This window comes from Crocodylus porosus, unplaced genomic scaffold (genome assembly GCF_001723895.1).
Source record: "Crocodylus porosus isolate Cpor-Errol unplaced genomic scaffold, CroPor_comp1, whole genome shotgun sequence".
Lineage (NCBI taxonomy): Eukaryota > Metazoa > Chordata > Crocodylia > Crocodylidae > Crocodylus > Crocodylus porosus.
Window position 1 is genome coordinate 61,311,888 of NW_017728886.1, and position 22,099 is coordinate 61,333,986.

At 40.6% G+C, this 22,099-nt stretch overlaps 1 protein-coding gene across 2 annotated transcripts in view; it reads left to right on the forward strand.

Moving 5' to 3' along the window:
- Positions 1–22,099, forward strand: part of CREB5 (cAMP responsive element binding protein 5) — a 356,099-nt gene that overhangs the window by 107,089 nt on the left and 226,911 nt on the right. For both annotated transcript variants that reach the window (XM_019535356.1, XM_019535363.1), the window contains one exon: positions 14,322–14,494. In XM_019535356.1, coding sequence (XP_019390901.1) covers positions 14,322–14,494 — 173 coding nt within the window. The remainder of the gene's footprint in view (positions 1–14,321; positions 14,495–22,099) is intronic.

The window sequence follows — 22,099 nt, forward strand, 5'->3', positions numbered from 1 at the left end:
CCCTAAAAGGAAATAGTAATAATTACCAATACCTAAGCTAAAACTTCCTTGCAAGTTTTAGCTTAGGTAGTAGGAATTATTACTGTTACCCCTTGTTGCAATTTACACCCATTACTGTTTGTTGTGTGTTTGGTGGACACAGGACAATTGATCACCATCCTCATTAGAACTTTAAAATTTATCTTGTGAATTGTGTGTGTACACCTGACAGTGTTAACATTTCTTGGTGTCCTGCAGCACCACTGGAAACATGGCAAGGCACCCCAAAGTGCTGTGGCACCTTGGTTGAGATTCACTGATCCAGAATATATTTATTTAGCTTACTTATGAGAATCTTATGAGAGACAGGAGTCAAAATCCATGCGTATCACCTCTATTGCTGCTTCCATCCGTGGGACCTAGTAGGAGACTAGTTAGGCAGGCATGTTTGCTCTTTCCCAATCCATGTTGACTATTCCTTATAACTAGGGATCTGGGTTTTCTGTTCCCCATGGAAAAACGCATTAAAACCTGGATTTTCTCAGTTAAGGAGAAAAACCCATATTCTCTCCTTTTAAAGGAGAAAAACGCAGGAAATGGCAGGTTTCCCCTTGCAGGCTGGCAGAGTTCCAGCCTGCAAGGGACTAGAAGGAGTGGGAGGGGGGTGATCAGGCAGGGAGTACCACATGCATGTGTGCATGCACACATGCACATGGGAGTTAGGCAGCCTGGAGAGCAGCTCTCCATAAGTAAAGTCTGGGGGAGGAGGGCCTGAAGCCCCCAAAGTGAGGGAGGGAGATGGGAGGGGCTGGGACTTTGGCCTAGCCAGGGCAGTATGTGGCTCATCTGGGAAGCAGGGTGGCAGGGGGGCTGGCTTCCTACTTCTGTGCACACTCCCAGGGGGTACATGGAGGGTATGTTCCCTCCAGAGTTGTGCACAGGGTGGGGGCAGATGTCAGCTGGCAGCTGTGGGTTTGGGCTCCCTGCCCTGCTGCCCTCCTACTCAGGGGCCTCTGTGGCCCAGGAGGTGGGACCCAGCATGTCAGGGCAGAGGAGGGTGGGAAAGCTCAGTGCTACCGCCTCATGCTCCCATGGTAAGGTGCCCCATGCCTTCCCAGCTGCAGTGGGGGTGGCAGCACAGAGTTGTGGCTCCCATTGCTGCCAGATGGGCAGGGGGCATCACCATAGCAGCATGGGGCTCCCAGCAGCAGCACTGAGCTTCCCAGCCCTGCTCTGCCCTACCTTGCCAGGTCCTACTTGTTGGGCTGTGGAGGCCCCTGGTGGGAGAGCAGGGAGCCCCAGGCCCATAGCCACCATCCTGCATTCACTGCTACCCATGGGCTCCACTCCAGCCATGTTACCCATGGGGAGAGGGAGCCAGGCTTCATGGTTTGCCCCCCACTCAGGCTCCAGCAGCCACTGCCTCCCACAGGTGTCAGCTGGGGCTTGGACACTGCTGGGGACAGGAGCAGGCTGCAGACCTGGGTCCCTGGACCCAAGCCCTGGCTGCTTGGTGCCCCCTCCAATAGGGCTGTAGGGCTGGGGGGGTGCAGGAGGCCATGGGTGGGGAGTGAGGGCCACCAACACAGGTTTTGGGGGTTTTAATCATAGAATTTGTGAACAGATTTTTAAACAGAGAAAACCAGGAACCTTGCTGATAACCTTGTATTTCCCAGCTGCTTAAAAATCAATTGTCTGATAATATGTTCTAGGATCTTTCCAGGTATCAAAATTAGACTGGTTTATAATCCCCTGGGTTCTTCATTTTCATTCTTTTCAAAGATGGGTAATATATATTTGAAATTTTGGCTCTGCAATTACTTCAGCCAATTCTTTGATTATTTTAAGATTAATTTCATCAGGTCCTGTTAATCTGAAAATATCTAATGTATGTTCCTTTCATACTCTAAATTGAATACTTGCTCTATTCCACCCATATTCACTAGGGGGGCCTATACATCCTTTGTTTTTCATTTTACTTCCAACTAATTTAGAGAACATTTTTGTTACTTTTATGTTTTAGCCCTCTGATTTTGGACTCTATGCCTTTACTGTACTCGTATATTTATCCTTAGTAATATCACCACAATTTCACATTTTTCTGCATTTTTACTTTTATTTTTATGTCTAAGGTCAAAACAAGACATAGGTTATGACTTTCAAAGGAGCGTATGGAAATTGAGTATACAAACACCGTTTGAAATTCAGTGGAAGGTGGGCATCTAATTCTCTGGGTCTATTTGAAAACTGCAGCTGCAAATACTAGGTATGACTGAATCAACTCTGACAAAATAAGACATGACCTAAACCATTGCCTAGATCTGGAACAAAGCCTTTTAGGTACTTGAAAATGACACCTTTTAGGTATACTTATCTTTGTAAAATGCTAATAAAATATAGACAATTTAGCATATTGAAGCTCCCCATGCTTTTATGTATGATAAATGTTAGTACCACATTGCTATAACAAGCTAATAAATTTTAGTGATACTTTCAAAGTGTACAAGAAACCATTAATTTTTGTAAGAAAACAGACATTCCCAGGACCATGTTTTTCCTTTGATAAAGGAAAGCTGTTATTAGAAGGGCAAAGTAGCACCTGGATATGTCCTCTAAGTAGAATAGCCTGGCAATACCTATCATTTGGAAAGTACAGTGACTATTTATGTAGATATGGTCATGCAGATCCATAACTGGAAGGAAGGGGAGAGAGAGAAAGAGCAATGAATGTTCATAGTCTTTTGCTTGGGTGAGACAGTATAAATCTCTGTCGTACTCTGAGCTGTGAATGCCACTGCAGGAGTTATAGTAACAGACAAATTAGCATAATGTAATTGGCTGGCAAGGTCAACCCCTCTCCAGGAGCGTTAGTGATGTTTACTGTAAGAAGGGACAGACAAAGTATTGTAGGATAGTATTTTGTCTGCCCCTTTTGCAGGGACAATAGCCAGTTTTTTTGGACTCCATAGATTATAGCATTCTTTGCTCTGGTCATTTAACTGTCATATCATATCATATTTATTTCTTATATTTCGAACAAACTTTAATTCAGAAACAAGAACTTCAAACCTCATTGGTCTTGTAGTTTTCTTTTGACCAGTCTTTCGCTGAAAGGTAAACTTGTGCAAATACCCCAGATACTGTCAAGAGATCTTGAAATTTCTGATCTCGTGGTTTGGGTTTAATTAAGAGAGCTGCTTATTTTATCAAGGTTTTCTTTGGTTTTATATATTTGTAAGCAAATGTCAAGGGTCCCTTTCACAATCCAAACTCACTGATTTTTAGCTTCACAAAAGCTACTTGGATGTAAACCATTTGTAGATTAGAAATGTAGATCACAATTGCACAATTATAGATTAGATCATCCACACTAAAGGGTAATCTGTGTTGAAACACAAATGTCTTCTGCTTTTTTTCCTTTGATTTTTAATATGACAGATTGACAAGTAAATCCTTAACTCGTCTCAAATTGTTTAAGTAAATTGCAAAACTAGCTAGCTTGTTATATGCTAGATAACTATCTATTTGAAAAAATTGGTTTTAGAAATGTGAGTCTGGGATATTTTTCCTTCTTATGGCCACTAATAGTGCTAAAAATTAGGACTATAAACATGATTCAGTTTGTACATGACTGTTTCTCATTAGGTAGCATCACTTGCAGTTTTCCAAAGAAAATGGAAGACTGGTTAAAACATGTGAAGAGTCATGTTCAATGTGGTTTCCTAATTACACCCCAGGGACTTACGCAATTATGCGCTTGTACAATTTTGAATGTAAAAGGCATGACCACACAATTGCATAATTTTGCATAATTTAACCCCAGTGGGCTTCCACCTCCAAGGGGCTCCTACACTACAGCTGGGAGCCCCATATAAAGGCACCAAGTGTTGGGGCGTGCAGTGGGACAGCTGGTGAGTGGGGAGTGGAGCTTCTGCCTACAGGAGGGGGATGGGCATGGAGTTTGTGGGTGGCCATGGGGGCATCTGTGAGTGGTGTTTGCGGGTGGGCCATGCACCATCGGACTGGGATGGCCAGCTCCCCACCTCCACATGGGGCTTCCAGCACTCCAGTGGGAAGCCGCATGTGGTTGCACATTGCCCACCTGGCCCAATGGCACGCGATTCCAGGCCTCCATATGAGGCTTCCACAAGGAGGCATGGTTCAATGGTGTACAGCTCCTGCCTTCAGTGCCATAAGCCCCATGTACTGGCATGGAGACAGCCTGGTCTGATCCAAAGGCATGTGCCAGCAGACCAGAGAGGGCTGGCTCCATGCTTCCATGTGCAGCTCCTAGGACTCAGCCAGAGCCATGTGCCACTGGTGGCTTTGCCTGCCACAGCCATGAGAACCTCAAGGGTCCACTGCCTGCTGCTGCTGAGCTGCTGGCAGTGGGGGCTGTGCATCATGGAGAGAGATACATGTGGTGGGGGGGGCCCATATCCGCTCACAAACCCCACATATTCCCATAGCCACCAACAAACCCCACCCCCACACACCCCCACTCCCATTTACAACCTCCCCACAAAGGTTCAAATAGTGCTATATTTAGTTTAATTTGTAAAAAAAAAAAAAAAAGTAATTCATTTTGCATAATTTTGAATTTTTCTGTACATTATTTTGAATTTTTCTGTGCATAATTCCATGGGCTGTACCTAATGGGAAATCTGTGTCCATTACACTCAGACGGTATAATCCAGTGAGTCTCCAGAACAAATATTTTGCTAATCAAGTGCAAACTCTGGGACTCCAAAACTGCAAAAACTACAGGGTTCTGGATCCATGAAGAGCACACACCAACTGCTGAAACTTCCTTAGCCTGATGAAGGGTTTTTGAACCTGAAAGCTTGCTTAATAATTGTTTTCCAACTATTTAAGTTGGTCTAAGAAAAGATATCAGATTCACCCAAAGAACCTTGTCTGCTTATAACCGTAGTAGCACTTCACTTTTTCATGCCTAAGCCTGAAGCTAAACATATCATGACTGGCATTAGGTAAACTGCACACATTCTCTTTTCTGAATGGTAGCCACAGCATTGAAAGATAAGAATGATACAGCTTCTAAATTGACACCCTGTTGATCAAAGAGATATTCCTATCCTCCTTGTTCAAATTTTTACTTGAAACCTCTGCTCTAAGCTATGTTTATTTCTTCAGTGTTGTAAGTCAAGAATTCTCCTTTCTCTTGGCTGTCACTACTCTGAGTAACGTTGGAAACAATAAGATTTGCCATAAGTTTTTTTCTTGTATTTCCTAGAAGTTGCCCATAAGCTAGAGGGCTGGTATTTAATCCTATATGTGTATCAGAGAAATGGTTCCATGTTTTTCAGACTGTCATTGAAAATGTTTTCCCCTTTAAATCTCAGTTATAGTAAAACAAGGTAAGAATCATAGATCTAACATATTCAGGCAGAAATGTATATTTCAGTATTTATCATTCATATTTAACTCTGAGGGTGACACAACTCTGTTATTGAAACAAAAAATGCTATCATAACATCAGGTACATAGAACATACATTTCTCCCAGATCAATTTGACTGTGTTCAATCCTTGCTCTACTTGTTAAGAATTCAAGGACCGCCTCCTAGGACAGTATCTCTAGCTGAGAAAAGTTATTTTTATAAGCATTTTTCCATTCTTTTGCCTAAGCCTAAATAATTTAGTCACCTGCCTGCACCCAAACATTGAAAAATCACCATTACTTTTGACTAAAAAGTAGTAATTGCACCTGAATACCTCTCATTTCTGTTCATGATTCTAAAAGTTCCATTAATCCAGATTGTGTAGTAAGTACGCTTGTTTGTCCCCCTGCAACCAACAACAGTAAGTTGGTTTAAACTCTATTTCTTGATGCATCATAAAGCTTCCCTCCTATTTCTTTGGCCAATCCAATACTTTGACTCTGAACTTTAGCTAAGCAGTCTAATTGTTGGGGGTTTTTTCAGAATTTTAACTGGCCAGTACCTGTTCCTTGGGTGGTGGTGGTGGCACATGGGAGGCTTGGGAGCTGTGTGAGGGAGATGCCATCTACCTATTTTGCAACTGATACATATCAACAGTCATTTAAACACCAATTTTTAGCATAAAAAGGAGGTGATAGCTCTCTTTCACAACAGTAACTTCTAGTCACTGATCCTGCCCCATGTGGGTTTCAGAGCACTGCTGCTGGAGCTTGGAGCTGGAGTCAGGAAAGGAAGTGGGGTGTGGGAGAGGAGGGGGACGGGAAGGTGAGCAACCTCTGTTGCTCCATTCCAGCAACCTGCCTTAGGAAACCCTGGTTACCCACCCATTGTTATGTTTTTGGATTTTTGGGTTACCATTGCCCTGACTCCCCCTCCCAATCCACTCCTTGTTTGGGCTCATTTGCTTCATCCAAGCAGTTCCACCAAATCTGTTACGGCCACAAGGGCTCAAGACAATATTTAATATGAGCATTTTATTATGGGGTACAACATTTTCACTTGCCCCTGTATAAGAAAAGTTAAATCTGTTAATTTTCCCTGTGCATAACTGCTTGCATGGAAAATCATCATGTGGTCTGGATATGTCTTGTAGTTTGTATTGCTTTATCCAGCCCTTCAGCTGAAGACTGTTCTGGCCATTGTACACACTCAAGTAGTCATTGATGTAAACTATGCATGATGCCTATAACTTTTGTCAGTGAAATCAGTTATGTAAATTTCAAAGGAGCTTTAAACAAAATTTAATAAGCTAAATGCCAAAAAACTGCCCCTGTGAATTTGCTATTAAGACACTGTATACATTATTTACATAACATTGTTAGTGTCTTCAGCTGGTGGTTGTAGGCTAATACCAACACCTAAAGGACTACTTGTATATCTTATTGGATAAAACTAAACTCTTACAGAAGAAGAAAGGGAAGCCAAATTTTCAGCCACTCTCTGATTGGACTCTAAATCTGGGAGCCACTTTTCTATGCAAAGATGACATATTCATGTTGAGCTACTATTTTATATGCACAATCAGTTTTGTAAAAATGCAGACCATGACTGCAAAATCACAAGTTAGAACTTAAATTATTTAAGAAGGCTATTTTTTTCACACTTCTGAACTTGTAGTAAAGTAACTATGATGCTCTTGTATAGACTGAAAGTATAATTCAGTGGATAATTCACAGGACTAGCAATCAGTTTAGTCCTGAAGCTGGCACTGACCTACTGTCTGACCCTTGAAAAATCACTTTCCCTTCTGTGTCTCTTTCCCTAACCACAGTTGGTCTGTCTGGGCTATTTAGATTCTGGGGCAAGTATTCCTCACCCCCCCCACCCTTTCTCTTTCCGTACTTATATAGCTTAACACAATAAGGTCCTGATCTTAGCTGGGGACTTAGTGCAATACAAATAAAAGTATGCTAGCAAATGTCTTTGCTTCTTACATGAGCAAGTCTTGTTTTAGATGCATAGCAAAACTACATTGTTTACAGTGATCTAAATAGGACCATGATTGAGCCCTTAGTATAATATTATAGGTATAAAATAGTTTATTCTTCAATAAAATGTATAGAGAGTATATTTTCATGCAAACATGTTCTTTATAAAAAGGATTTGTTGTTTTGTGTTTAGTAGTGTTCCATCTGCTCAAGAAAATAAATTTAGAAAAACTAGCTCCAGCATGGCATATAATGTTTCATTAGCAGACATAACCTTGTTTATTTGCTTTTTAAAATTGTATTTAGAAAAGGAAATCAGTTTGCACCACTGACATGCTGCCAGGTTCCTGTTTATAAATGTCACAATAGGCAAGTTGGAGGAAAAATACTCAGTTTGCCTTTAGCATCACATATGACAAAATTTGTGTATAGAACCATGCAACCAATTGCATATATTTGGCTCTGCAGCTTCCAATTAGCAGGATACAGTGCAGTATGTCAGTAAAACACATTAAATGACCCTAACTGGGCCATGCAGATTTACTGTTACTGAGGTTTATTTGAACATAAGCAGCTCTTTGTGTACTGTGCTGTTTGAGTGACTGTCACTGCCAATTGATTATATATAAAATATACTGCATTTTCATGATGGCTTTTTATCTGTAGTAAACCTAGTGTCATAAGCATGCAATCTAATGTGATATTTTTCATGGGAATATTATTTTCCTTTTATAACTTAATATGTAATGTGACATTGCTGAGACCTAGCTCTGCTGTTTTAAAATTTCTTCCTCCTTTAAATGCATCCATTACATTCCCCTATCATGTTTCCTTTTATTTCCTGTAGTATAGTGACTTATCACAGGTACATCTGGTACATATTGTATATTACTGTATATATAAAGATGGTATCATATGTCAAAAACTTAGCCTGAACAGACATGCTGAAAAGGTCATGGTGGGGGAAGTCCTGGAAGACAAGGGGCATCTTTCAGTATTCATTTCCACTGGGTAATTAGAGGGCATCACTGGATGTCTGTAATTAGATCATGTCACAAAAATTAAGATAAATACCAAAAGTGCTAGATCCCCTGCATTTTGCTCAGGATATCAGAGGAATCAGAGGGCATTGGGTTAGGATGAGCAGCCACAGTAAAAGGAATTGTAACGCTTTAGGATAAAGAGTTGTTGATATGAAGAGTTTTCCATAAAAGACATAAACAGGAACCCACAGGAATGAACTGCCTTGTTAAGTATGTTGTGTAGAGCTGGCTTGTTTTTTTCTTTAATTAATAATAAAATCATTGAAAAATGCACTGCTGGTCTTCTAAAATCTATTAAAGAATTAGGCACCAGATAGCTTGAGCTTGAAAAAAGAAAACGGGGTGTTATATTCAGAAAAATAGAAGAAGCAGTGTCATCTTTATCCAGTATCTGCCTGCAGCAGCCAGGGCTAATCGGTGATTACAAAGCTGGAATCTCTGCCACCTGACCAGCCCTTGCCACCATTACATCCTTGTCGGTCACTGCTGGCTGCAAGGGCTGATAGGGTTTCTTGAGGTGGCAAGGCCTGATCATTTGGTGGAGATACCCCACTGCCTCTGTCAGAACCCTAGCTCTTCCCAGGGCTCTGGCAGCAGTGGTGGTGATTTGCTCCCATGGCACGTCTACTGCTGCAAGAGCACTGGCAAGACCCTGAGCTTTGATAGCTACAGCAACAGTAGTAGGGACCCTGTAGAGTTACTTGACAGCTCACTAGCTGGGCTAGGAATCAGAAAGCCAGCCATTCTTTCTGCCCACAATCTGTTAGGACCATGGAAATTCAAACCCAGGGTGGCTGGGCCAGCTTCACTATTGGCACAGCTGGCCCAGCATCCCCAGGTTCAAATCCCATGGTCCTAACACCCACAGTCCCCTTGGAAGAAAAAAGGATGAACAGATCACTGCAGCTATTTTTATGGTGAGGCAAATAGCATGTATGTGTGAACACTTTTCTTTTTGTTGCAGTAAAACAGCACATACCCCAGGGGTACAACAGGGGTAACATTTCAAAGGCTGCAGAGATGTGACATAGAACCTTACCCATTAACTGTAATAAAGTATGGTCAGGTCTTAGGTTTCATTTTGAAAGATCATTCAGTATTATCAACAGACTTCTCAACTGACCTTTGGTTTTTTCTTCATTCAGATTGTCCATTGCATCTCACAATGCTGCTGGATAACATCTCATAGAAGGCAGTATGCAACATCAGTTGCATGTATTCATAGTTCTAATATTATAGAAGTCTAAGTCTGTCTGTAATGCTTTATTCATACTCTGATTGGCTGTCTGGCCAGCCAATCAGAGTGCCCTACACAGACAGGGGCAGATGGCAGAGTGCCGCCATGAGAGTGGAGACTAAGGGGCTGGAGGGGAGGGCGGCAAGGAGGCAGAGGGGGATGACAAGGCCTGGAGTGCTGCAATAACAGAGATGATGGAGTGGGGCAGGGGGGCAAAGCCAGCAGCACTGGCCTCGCCCCCTCCCCGTCTGCTCCTTGGAGCCAGGGGCCAGCACCCCCCAACTCCTCAACAACAGCGGGCAGGGAGGGGAGGCAGCGGGGAACAGGGGAGGGAGGGGAGCAGGAAGGGGATGGGGGCTTACAGCTCAAAGTGGTGGAGGGGAGAGGGGGAATGGCCCCGGCCCTAGCCCTGACCCAAGGCGAAGGGCGGGAGGGATGAGAGGGACACAGGCCTCTGTTCCTGCCTGCTCCCCCGACATCATTCTTGACAGGCAATTGGCTAGTAACAGTAATAAAAGGCAGATTTTTACAAGGGTTCCATGTCCATATCTCCTCTAGAGTAAAACAATTTCTCACTAGTAGGTCTTTTTCTAAAATAGTTCAATGCACCCTTTTTGCTTAGACAGAGGGGCAGTTTCTTCACTGGCTCTGGGTAAGAATGATGATGAGTATCAAGAAGAATGTTGAAGCAATGATGCAGCCTTGCTTTAACTCCCATCTTAACCTCAAAGGGATCTGTGATAGATCTGTTACTGAGAACCAGCGCTCGCACACAGTAATGGAGACGGCAAAGAATGTGACAAATTTCAGTGGGCATCCACAACATTTCTTGGTGACAGTAGAAGGCTTGTGTGAGGTCAAAGAAAGCCACGCAGAGTGTTTTATATTGTTCCCAATATTTTTTCCTGCAGCTGGTAAGCTGTGAGGAGAATCTCAGTTGTACCCCTTGGTGTCCTAAACCTACACAGATTCCAGGAGGAGCTCTTCAGCAAGTGGAAGGAAGCAGTTCAGGAGGGTTCTTGCAATGATCTTTCCTATGATGGACAGCAAGGCGATCCCTCTGTAGATGAGCAGTAGTATTCAAAGACATGGAGAAGATCAGGAGGGAGAGAGAGGTTTTTTTGTTTCCTCCTGTGCTTGGCAGTAGGATAACAGCTAGTATTGTTTTGGACACAATATATGTACCTGTTTGCTAGACCATAAAAGAAAAACCCCAATAGGCTTCTGCCTCTAAAAGAAAGCGGTACTTTCAAGCCATTGGTCATACAAGAAAAAGGTACAAGTGTCCTCTTGAAGACTGACTTTTGCAAGAAGTTAGGAAGTAGAAGATAATGTAAATATTGTACTCCCAAGGGAATCCTCTTCTTTATCCTCTTCTTGGGATCAGGTTTAAAAAAACATTAGCTTTAAAAACACTATCTCCTTTTATATCTGGTGTTTGCTTAAAAATTATTGTTAAAAACACAGTGAAGTACACAAGGTCTATGGGCATGCCACAAATACTCTTCAGTGCCATCTAACAAAAAATTAGGACCTGATTTCCTCAATTCCCAGTCCTAGTCTTTCTCTTTTGCAGTGAGGCTGAGTGAAACACAAAACTCTAAAAGTCTTGGTTCAGAGGTGATACCTTTTATTAGGGCAACTGAAATTTTTTTAAAAATTCTTTCTTTGCAAGCTTTTAGGCACACACATCCCTCTTCAGGGTGAGGAGAAATCAAAGACTGTAGAAATTCTCCTAGGTAAAAAATAAAACTCCATTTTGCACAGGGAAAGTTTTAGGCTGGAAGTATATTTCTGTGGGTCAGTGAGACTGAGGCACTTGATTTAGCTGCTGAAGACCTGAAATCCCTAACACAATTCTTTAGAGCAAAAACTGTTTCTTTGTGTTTCAGTAGTGCTTAGGACAGTGGGACCCCATCCCCAAAGGTAACCTTTGGGTCCAAATATGCAAAACCAGTGGTGCTCAACCTGTATGGCCTTGTGGGCTAGACAAGTCCCTGGAGCTAGATGAGTCCATTGGCTAGAACCCATATGCAGGTCAGATCTGGGAATATTATCCCATTCACCCAGATCCAGCTATGCATTGGATCAAGCCTGCATGCCAGCCCAACCACACGCTGAAACAGTCTAGCTCACACAACCACATCATCCAGCCCATGGTGCTCCCCACAGGGGGAGAATCTAGAAACTTGGCAGGGGAACAGCAATTTACACTGCCACCGCTCCCCAGTACCCAATTTCCAGATCCATGAGGAGAGACCCATGACAAGTTTCTGCAAGCCATAGGATGCACCACTGTGCTAACTGATCAATAATAATATAGCTACAAATGTCTGCTCTGGGATAGTCAGGAATAATGGAAGAGTAACTGTGATACAAGACCAGCTATTATCACAGATTTCTGTCCTCTACTAAAAGCAGTGGGAGACTTCTCCCTAACCTAGTAAATTAGCAGTCCCTTCAGCTCCTCATCCTTTGGCTGGTGTGATGAGAGCTCCCTCCTGTGTCAGTTTTATCCCAGTCAGGATCTTGATGAGAGTGAGAGATGGAGAAGGAAAAAAAGTGAGGTGATCTCCAGGCTCTCCTCACTGAGAAGCATGGAAAACTCCTTAAAAGCAAACATGAATAGGAAGCAACACAAATCCCAAACTAATGATACAGTCATTAATTTAGGGTTTATCTGCTTTAGTCAGTTTTTTTTCTTACTAGTAGTGCCTGCAATCTTTGATACTAGTGTCTGCAATTCAAATGAAGCTTTTTATTTATTTATTTGGGGGGCGGGGACATTTCAGTGTTTTGGATCCAGTTCAGAGCTCAGCTTGGATATGAATACATTTGAATTTCTCTGTAAATTTATAAACATAATTCCAGTGAAAATAACTTAGTTTGCAAAACTCTCTTCTTGTAAACATAAAAGTCAGGCCAAGTTTGACATTCATTGGGGAATGTCAGGCTTGCTTTCTGCAGCTTGGTGTCTTATCGTAACTCACACCTGAAAACATCTCTTACATTAGTCACAGGAATTATCAGTGTACCAATAATTATTTATTTTAATTCATAGTTGGCTGTATTGACAGTTATTTCAATTTTTCAGCTCTCTTGCTTTCAGTCTACTGTTGAGTCACCGAAAATATGAAGTGTCTATTCTAAATGGTTATAATTGTAAGACTTAGTTACAAGTGTGTGCATGTAAAGTAAAAATTACAATTATAATGTACAACCGAGACTTGTCAGACTTATAACAACAAACCATTTATAGCTTAGGGAGGCATGGAATTATAGGGAAGGAGAAGAAGAAAACGGAAACACTTCTGCTCCCAGTCCTGTTCTGTGCTATGCCTCTGCAGAATACAATTGATGTCAGCAAAGGTTACAATCAGTGACTGTCTCTTTCTAATGTGTGACTATTATGCTTTGACTTGTTGCTCTTGTGTCTTTTATATGTTCTGGGTATCCAAAATATTCAGCCCAATACCCTACATTGGTGGTGCGGACAGAGGTAAAAGGAAGCATGGAAGAGGGAACAGAATCTCTGTTGCACGCCTTCCCCACTAAGAGCTTAGCGAAGTCTATCTGGGACAGTGTTTTGTGACCCTTGGGAGAAAACTGTTCTGGCCAGGAGCACAAATGAGCAGGGGTTTTCTGAATCTCAGAAAGGTCTGCATGGGAATTTCTGATGCAACCTTATCCAAGTAATTGCTTCTGGAAGGGAAGTATGTGCAGACAGAGAATCTGCTGTCAGTAGAAGAAAGCAAGAGATGCCTCAACCTGTGTGGAGAACCGTTACTACTTCTGTGGCTCCTATACTCCCTTGTTTCTCTAAAGTACTTGGAAATAAGTAACCTAGTCGTGGTATCAGATCATACTGAACCACCATTCAAGTATCACTATCCTTCTAGTATCACTTTATAGTCAATATGATTGTAAAACAAAGTGAATATTAGAATATTGTTGTTTTTAGCTATTTTGATGTTTGCTACTGGAAATTGGTTCATGAATTGAAATGTTGTTAGAAATGTGAGCATTGTCATGACTATTGAAGATGCATATAATATTCATAGATTGCAGGTGGGAGAAGAGAGAAATAATAGGATTTTTCGCTACTACATTTTCTCTTGTAAAACGAGCCACATACTAGTGATAGAAATGTATTCAAAATTATATGTAATTACCATCTTCAGTGGGCTCTAGGACAATATTGCTTTAAGATACCTACTGAGTCTAGAAGAAAAGGCTGTAATGATAGAATACCATGTATTGTTTACTACTTTGAGACCATTACACTTAATTCATTCCAAGCAGGTCTAGCACTCAGTAAACAACCAGAATAGCAAATCAAAATGTCATGTCTTTATCACAAAAATCATTTTCAAATGAAATAGATATCAGAGTCGGTCAGAAAAATGTGCTAAATGTCCCCATTATAAATCACAAGTCAGAACGGCAGAAGAGTGATTAGTCAACTTCCAGATATTTTCCATTTGTATTCTTCTGTAAAAGTAAATGGTTATTTTTCATTCCTTATAGTTGCAAGATCTATTGAGGTTTGCCAGGAGCGAATAACTTTTCATTTTGTTGACACTTCTTCCAGCTTTCTACTTCTAGTTGTACAAAACATGAGAAGAAACTATAGTTTTATTTTTTCCCCTCCATTCCTTTTCTCCCTCTCACAGAATATCTCAATGCATAACACAGTTGGAGGAGCAATGGCAGGGCCTGGAACCCACCAGCTCACGAATACTAGGATGCCAAACCATGACACCAGCGTTGTGATTCAACAAGCCATGCCATCTCCACAGTCCAGTTCAGTCATAACACAAGCACCTTCCACAAATCGACAGATTGGGTAAGTGCAAGTACTCTATTTTTTTCTTGCCTTCCACCCTAGTGGTTATGGAATAGGCCATGATGTTCTGGATTTTCAAGAAGTATGACTAAATTTACCTGGAATCCATTACTATGCTGGAGAATCTCCCATAATATGTGATGCACAGCCTGTGGTGAAAAGGCAACCACAATCATATGACTTGTCTGTGTTGTTTGTTATGGAATGCTGAATGGATGTACTTGGATGAAAGTTCTGCTGCGCTTCATGTGATTTAGTTTGGTGTTCTTAAAATCTAAGGTTAAAGCTGCTATTAAAATTTTGTTGGGAAGGGGGAGAGATGACATTTCTGGGCCTGATCTTTAAAGTACTGATTGTCTTGATCTTTAAAGTACTGATATCATATTTCATTCTTTGGGCATTGGTGTTCAGTCATTAGCAAGGAGCATTCAACTCATTGCAAGATTAAACCTTCTGTTTTTTAAGTTCTGTGTTAGTCGAGGACTGCCAAACAGAGTGTAAAGGCAGTCTTGGGACTATCAAGGTAAACGTTTTTTGGTATCAAAAACGTCTGTGAAAAGGTGTCTAATTTACAATGATCAGTTAGTATTTATAGTTATTCATATTAATGTTATTTATAACTATGCCATATAAGTCCTTTTGCCTCTTATGTTCTCATGCCATCAACATTCATTTGGTTTGCATGAGTTGTATGTATGCCTAAATTTTCAGAACAGCAGGCACAAAAATGTATATAGTTTATGCATACAATTACTATAACTGCACATGGTTACAGTATTTAAACATAAAGACTAGTAGTCATTAAACATATACATATATATGTAGACAATTACTGGTCTTTATTTTCAAACACAGTAATTTTGTGTGTGTATGCATATGTATTTTATTTATATATTATAATGATCAACTATGCATATAGTATACACAACTCTAAAAATATTGACTACTGAATGTTAGTGAGAATGAAAGTGCTGCGGCTATTATTAATCATTGGTAACTGGTAGTGCCCACTGTGTGCAATATTTTTCTGTTACAGGATTGAAATGCATTTTACCTGCATCTTCCCTACCTCTGAATATAAGTAAGATAACTCCTTGTGAGTGTCCCATTAACTAAATAGCCTGCAGGTTTTCAAAGATCGAGTCTCTCAATGGGGATGTTTGCAGATGGTAAACCAACTTTTTTGTTTTAAGAAGTGAAATACATAACAGAAATGAATTGCGTTAATTAACTAAAGTTATCCATTCAGTTTCTAATTTAACTTATCTGGGGTAATTATGATTCCAGTTTGAAAAAGAGCATTTGGTACATGGATCAGGTGTATCTTACTGGACTTTATTCAGGTTTCAAAAAGTTATGTCAGTATTATAACCAGTATTATATATGGTTTTCTAGAGTGCTGTCAGTTTGGTTTTGACAAGTAGCTGGTGATGTAATCTAAAGTCAGTCAGAATGCAGGGTAGGTATGCACCTTTATAGACTAACTAAATAAGGTATATAGCTATAGATATAACTAACTAATTAACTTAGATAGATCTATCTCTATCTTAGTTAATTATATCTATTCATTAATACAATGTATTCCTACTAATTTATATATATGAATATATCTATTAATTAATACTGTTGTATCTTTATTCATTGATGACATTCATTTCTGTTAAGTATTTCACTTCTTAGAACAAAAAAGTTGATTTACCACCTTCTAACATCTCCTATGTCTGTGTGTGTGTGTGCGTGCGCGTGCGTGTGCATGTGTGCGTGTGCACATGAGATGTTTTCAGGTGGTAAACCAACTTTTTTTTATTTAGGAAGTGAAATACTTAACAGAAATAAATTACATTAATGCAAAAAGATATAAAATAGTATTAATTAATAGATATTTAATTAATAATATAATATATATATTCTATCTATCTATCTAGTCTGAAGGCCCAAAACGAAATATATGTGTACTTTTGGTTTGGGCCTTCAGTGGCTTGGAATTAGGCTCCATTCAGTCAAGATGAGAAATGTCTGAAGACTTAGGAGAAAAGTGTTTTGTCAATCGCTAGTGTCTGCAGTGGTGACTTATTTTATAACATATATCTACATTTTGTTATGTGATTGACTAATATAGGCATGCTGCCTAGAGCTACTCTACTAGGAAATAATTGTCAGCAGCTTGCTCTCTGTATGTGAATGAGGTGAGTGATATGACCTCCAGCACACTTTATTCTCCGTTCTTCCCTCATCCAAGGAGGTTTTGTTTCTCTAGGAGAAAATTGCTATATTATGGACTTCAGCTTCTTGCCAAACTTTTGAGTACTCTTTTTTTCATAGACTTTTCCCTGTGATGTTTGCAGCATTTATCAAAAAACATATTTTGTCATTTCCACTTAATTGTACCCTTCTAAACTTAAGATGATAACCAAGAATCATTCAGGAGGAACACAGACACAGTAGTGGTTTCAATATTAGGCAAATTATCATAAACTCTGAGACCAGGACATTCAGAACCTGCTTACAAACACCCTGAAGGTTGGTGGTTTTGGTCTGGGTATTTAAAAATTGAGATCAAATCCTGGTCCAGATTTTGTTTGGATCTGAGTGTTCTGTTTGAGTCCACATGTATGTAAAACATTAGGAAAAGGATTTTGTTTTCTCACACCCTCAAGCAGAAGTGAATATTTACTGAGAAGATGAAGTGCCCCCTGAGAATGTGCCTCTTAATGAACACTAGGAATTATAGATAGCAACTGGATAAAATTCTCTTTGACTTTAGGGGGAGTAGGATCAAGCCCTGAAGACCCATCTTGTAGCAATATTCTGATTTTTATCACAACCACAAGTATTTAAGTGTCAGAATATGGCCAAACCACCTGCAAATGTTTGTAATGGCCTCAGTCCAATAAAAACAGCAAACAGCAGTGAAAATCGACATTCAGACTCTGGATTTGGGCTCTGCTCCAGCAAAAGAGACTGGGACCCACCTGTGCCCACGCACATTTTGTTGCATTGTAGAGACTGGGTGTGTTCACAACAGCTGAAATTCCTGTTGGGGTGTTATTTTTCTCTCTCTCTTCTCTCTCCTTTCCTTCACCTCAGTCCTGTACTCTGATTCTGAAAGTTTGCATGTAAAATGAGATAATACAAGCATAGAAAAATATGACAACATGAGAATGGATAAGCATGACTTGCTGGGAAAGAGTATACATATTGTTTCAGGTATTAAAATATTGTTGCTACTGAACAGGCATTGAGCCAGGTTAATCAGAAGAAGGGAGGAACATGAAGAGCAATAGCTTTAAAAAAATGCAAGGCATTGCTCAACATCCCTCCCACCATATACTGAGCTAAGAACAAGCAACAGTATAGCCATTGCAGCAAACTGGCAGGTGGGTATAAACATACCAGATAGTATTTATGTGGCTAGACAGTCTTTACTGCCTCTTCCCCGCTTCACCATGTGGGAGGAATCCTGTAACCAGTAACTGCTTGTGCTAAAGAAAAATCAGTTGAGGAACACTTAATAGTGAAGGGTGTCTTCAGTTGATTAATAGCACATCATTTGAAGATAAGTTAGAGAGAGGAAAAGCAGTAAGTAAGGCATACTCAGCCAGGGGAGAAAAAAAGATGATATAAGACATGTATCTGTCAAAGATATAGCAAGGCAGAGAAGCTGAATCAGCCCACTATTCAAGATATGAAACCTTGAATAGAGATCTACAATGGTTACTTTCATCATTTTATTATGACTAAATTTCATGCAATCTATTCAGTTCAGTAACAGCATGTTAAGCAAGGGATGTTAAGGCAAGCTACTGTCAACACAGTACTCTCATTCCTTCTCCATGTACTTCTTTGACAAGCATAAGATCTCTTTTTCACAACAGCTAAGTCCATTTAATAGGAGGCTTCATCCTGGCAGTCCAGCCTTCCTGGACAGTGTAAGCTTCTTTTTTTGAAAGTTGAGTGGGAGACATAACTGATACTTAGCCTGTTTATAGTGGTATCATTCATACAACTCTGCAGCTGAAATGGAACAAGAGGAGAAAATTCAGGGTTGTTATAAATTGAGAACCAACAGTATGTGCAGCCCTATACTAAATAGAGGTGAAGACATGAGACCAATGAGCTCAGATTCTAAAATAGACAGAGACCAACCCCCATGCAATGCATCAGAAAATGTTCCAATTTCCAAGTGTTACTGAAACTTTTAATGAGGTTAGTGGAACAAAGGCAGAAGGAAGCAATTGCCACTATATTTGGTGTAATGAAACAAAGTATAAAGAAAGAGTGGGAGAAAGGTTCAATAGGGATTTAGAAAGGTAGATTTTGAGAAGTGTGGTGAATTTCAGGAAATGGGAGCAGAGGTATAGGAATAAGATACAGTTATGCAGGGCCTTGAAAGTGAGGAAGAGGAGCTAGAATGTGGTAAGGTGAAGAGATGCTAGTGGAGGATCTTGAAACAAGACTCAAATGATCAATAGTGAACACGAAAGACACTGGAGGAAGTAACATTAGATATAGGAAGGCAAGAGGGAGATGCAATAGAAGAAAAGAAAGGAGAATTTTTCTGTAGGCAGTTAAGAGATGACCAAAACACAAAGTGCGGATACACATAATAACTGAGCCATTCCAAAATGTCACTGATTAGGAACAGGTTCACAGTTGTGTGATGTGCTGTGGCTCTGACACTAGGGGATAGGAGTGAACACGCAGCCCAGCATGGCTTGCACTGGGTAAACTGGAGATGGGGGGTAGTGCTTGCACACTTTACTCGGCAGGTGGAGGGCTGCAGGGTGTAAGTGACCTGTGGCTGGGGGAGTCTTCACTTTTCTGCTTTCTATTCTTTCCTAAACATGAGAGCAATAAACTAAATAGCCTAGAAATGATGAAAGTCTGCAGTGTATCGTCTGCCTTGGTGGGTAGATAGAAGTGCTTTGTCCCACTGTTTTTGATCCGTAGGGACTGAAGAGGCATGCCATGTTTAAACCATTCTACATGTTATGTGTGTCCAACACCATAAGGACTTCTAAGAGACCATGGGGTTGTAAGGTCTCTTGCATGCTGTGGTATTGGTGTATAGCCATTGACAAAATAAGATCTCCCCATTGGGCTGGTACCTTTGAATGTGTTGCAGTGCCCCGGCACTATAGTAGGAGAGCCATTAATCCCTTTCCTCCCAACATCCAGCCCAGTTCTCCCATATATCACAAGTACATGTGGCTTGGAACGTCCCCCTTTCTACCCTGCCTCCCAGTTACTTTTATATCAACCTGCATCTCTTCTCACTCACCTTTTTCCTCCTGCTTCCCTGCTCTTTCCCTTCTCTTGGGGAAAGGTATCTCTGTGGTCAGGGTTATGGAAACTAAATGGTCATGCTAGGAAACGTATAAGGGTCTAGTGCAGGGGTGGGCAAAATGTCCTGTAGCCAGACTCCATTTCCCAGCAGCCCCTGCCCATGTTGCTGCAGTTGGTCCATGACAGTGTGGGGCCAGGTTTTCCATGGAGACCAGCCTCAGCAGCACTGGCAGAGTGCATGGCTGGGTGGGGAGCTGCTTTGGAGTCAATGCTGGGATCTTGTGGCAGTGCCTACCTCTTCCCCACTCACTCATGCACACGCACATACACACTCTTCTCTTTTCTAGCTGGCTTGCGCTTTGACAAAATCTGTGCATAGACCTACATAGTACGCTCCACAGAATTAACATGGCATTTGAGAGTTCCTGTCTCTGTTTCCTTCCACAATTCCTCCTTGTGGTTTGCACTGAGATGGTCCAGGCGCTGATGGTTCGACACTTTCTGCTGAGTAAAGAAGCGGGGAAAAAACCCCAAAGCAGTACCAGTCTGTAGCTAAGATGTGTCACAGTAGGGTGATTCTTAATGACATCTCGCACATATCCCAAACCTTACCTCCCCACAAACCAGGTCTGGGAGGAGGTTGAGAGCATTGAACATATCAAGATGACCTTCATAAGAGGGAGAGGATGTTCAGAGGCTATGTAACAAATGGATTGTCAATCAGGAATGGGGACAGATTTATATGTTTCTTAGTTTTGTAATTAACTCCTGTACTGAAGTGTGGTTTACTAATAAACATAATTTCCTATGGTCTTATTCTTTTTTACTCAAAGTACCTAAGCAATTTGAAATATGTTATTCACTCTCATTTAAAAATGTGATACCTATATTACTGTGTGAGACATTTTTTTTTGGCAGTACTTTTTAGCATTGTTGTTATTTTCCTGCTATCAGAAAGAAGCTCTTCTTTCCATTTTTAGTGGAAGTCTTCCTTATAAACTTTGTTTTTTGTCCCTTGAGTCTTTATGTCCCACTTTCTTTTCCCATGATGCCACTACTGCAGTATTTCTAAATGGCAGGCTGTTCTACTTTTTTTAAAAACTGGGTCCTATACATGGCTGGGTGGAATTCCCATGCTTATTCTCAATTTGTTCTCAGAGAACAACATTTTAAGTTGGCATTTAGACATCATGCAGCCCAGTAAAAATGTGATGTCATTATATAGTGTACTGGACTTGTTACTGTGTGGAAAAAAACCTGTGCCTTCATAGAAGTGGGTCAATTTTCACATCTTGGTAACAGTCATAAACACAGATGATATATATGAGTCAGCCAGGAAATACTGATTTACTTAACTTTGGCAATATATCTCTTGCATGCCTTCAATACATAGAATGTGTATACTATATATATCTCCTCCAAAGGTGTCATCAAAATTTATAATCATGGTTTCTGATTTATACTGTTCTTTAAGTAAAGCAGATGTAAAATCATTTTATGGTGGAAGAGTAACTTAGAGCCATTGTAGGTTTGGTACAACAGATGGAGCTTCCCATACCAGGAGTGCTCATTAGACTTCTGCGCAGCTGAATTGTAATGGTCTGCTCTTTATCATGCAGTCTTGCACTTAACATGCTTTGATGCATGATCCCAATATGTCTTTTATCCTTCTGACAGGTACCTAAGCTACAGAAAAGTTCTAAATCAAAGAATATAGGCTGCTTTTTGTCTACAGCAAAAAGGGAATAATTTGCAGATTCCAGAAAGAAAACTTGCTTTGAGATGTTGGCTCATACCATATACCTTAAAAGAAATTATAAAGTTGTGTGATGTTGGTTGTATGGCACTAATAATGAATGAGTACAAAACAAAGAAGAGTTTTGTGTATTTTGTAGACCATATTACTTACTTAAAAGTTATGAATTATGATTTTTTTTCAAGTTAGGTCAATCTAAATGTAACACCTGCCCATCTAGATAGAAAGGGAACAAAAAGTTGTAATATATCTAGGTTTTCAGAAAGCTTTGGATAAAGTTTTACATGGCTTTTTTTTTAACTTTCTTAATGTAGATTAAAACAGGGGTGTCAAACTCAGTTGGTCCCACAGGTGGAATCTGGATTGCAGGGCTTCTCACAGACTGGATAAACAAAGTCCAGTGGTGGGGTAAGCAGCAACAGTGTTAAACTCCTGGATTTCATAGATTTCATAGACATTAGGGCTGGAAGGGACCTCGGGAGATCATTGAGTCCAGCCCCCTGCCCAAAGGGCAGGAAGTCAGCTGGGGTCATAGGATCCCAGCAAGATAAGCATCCAATTTA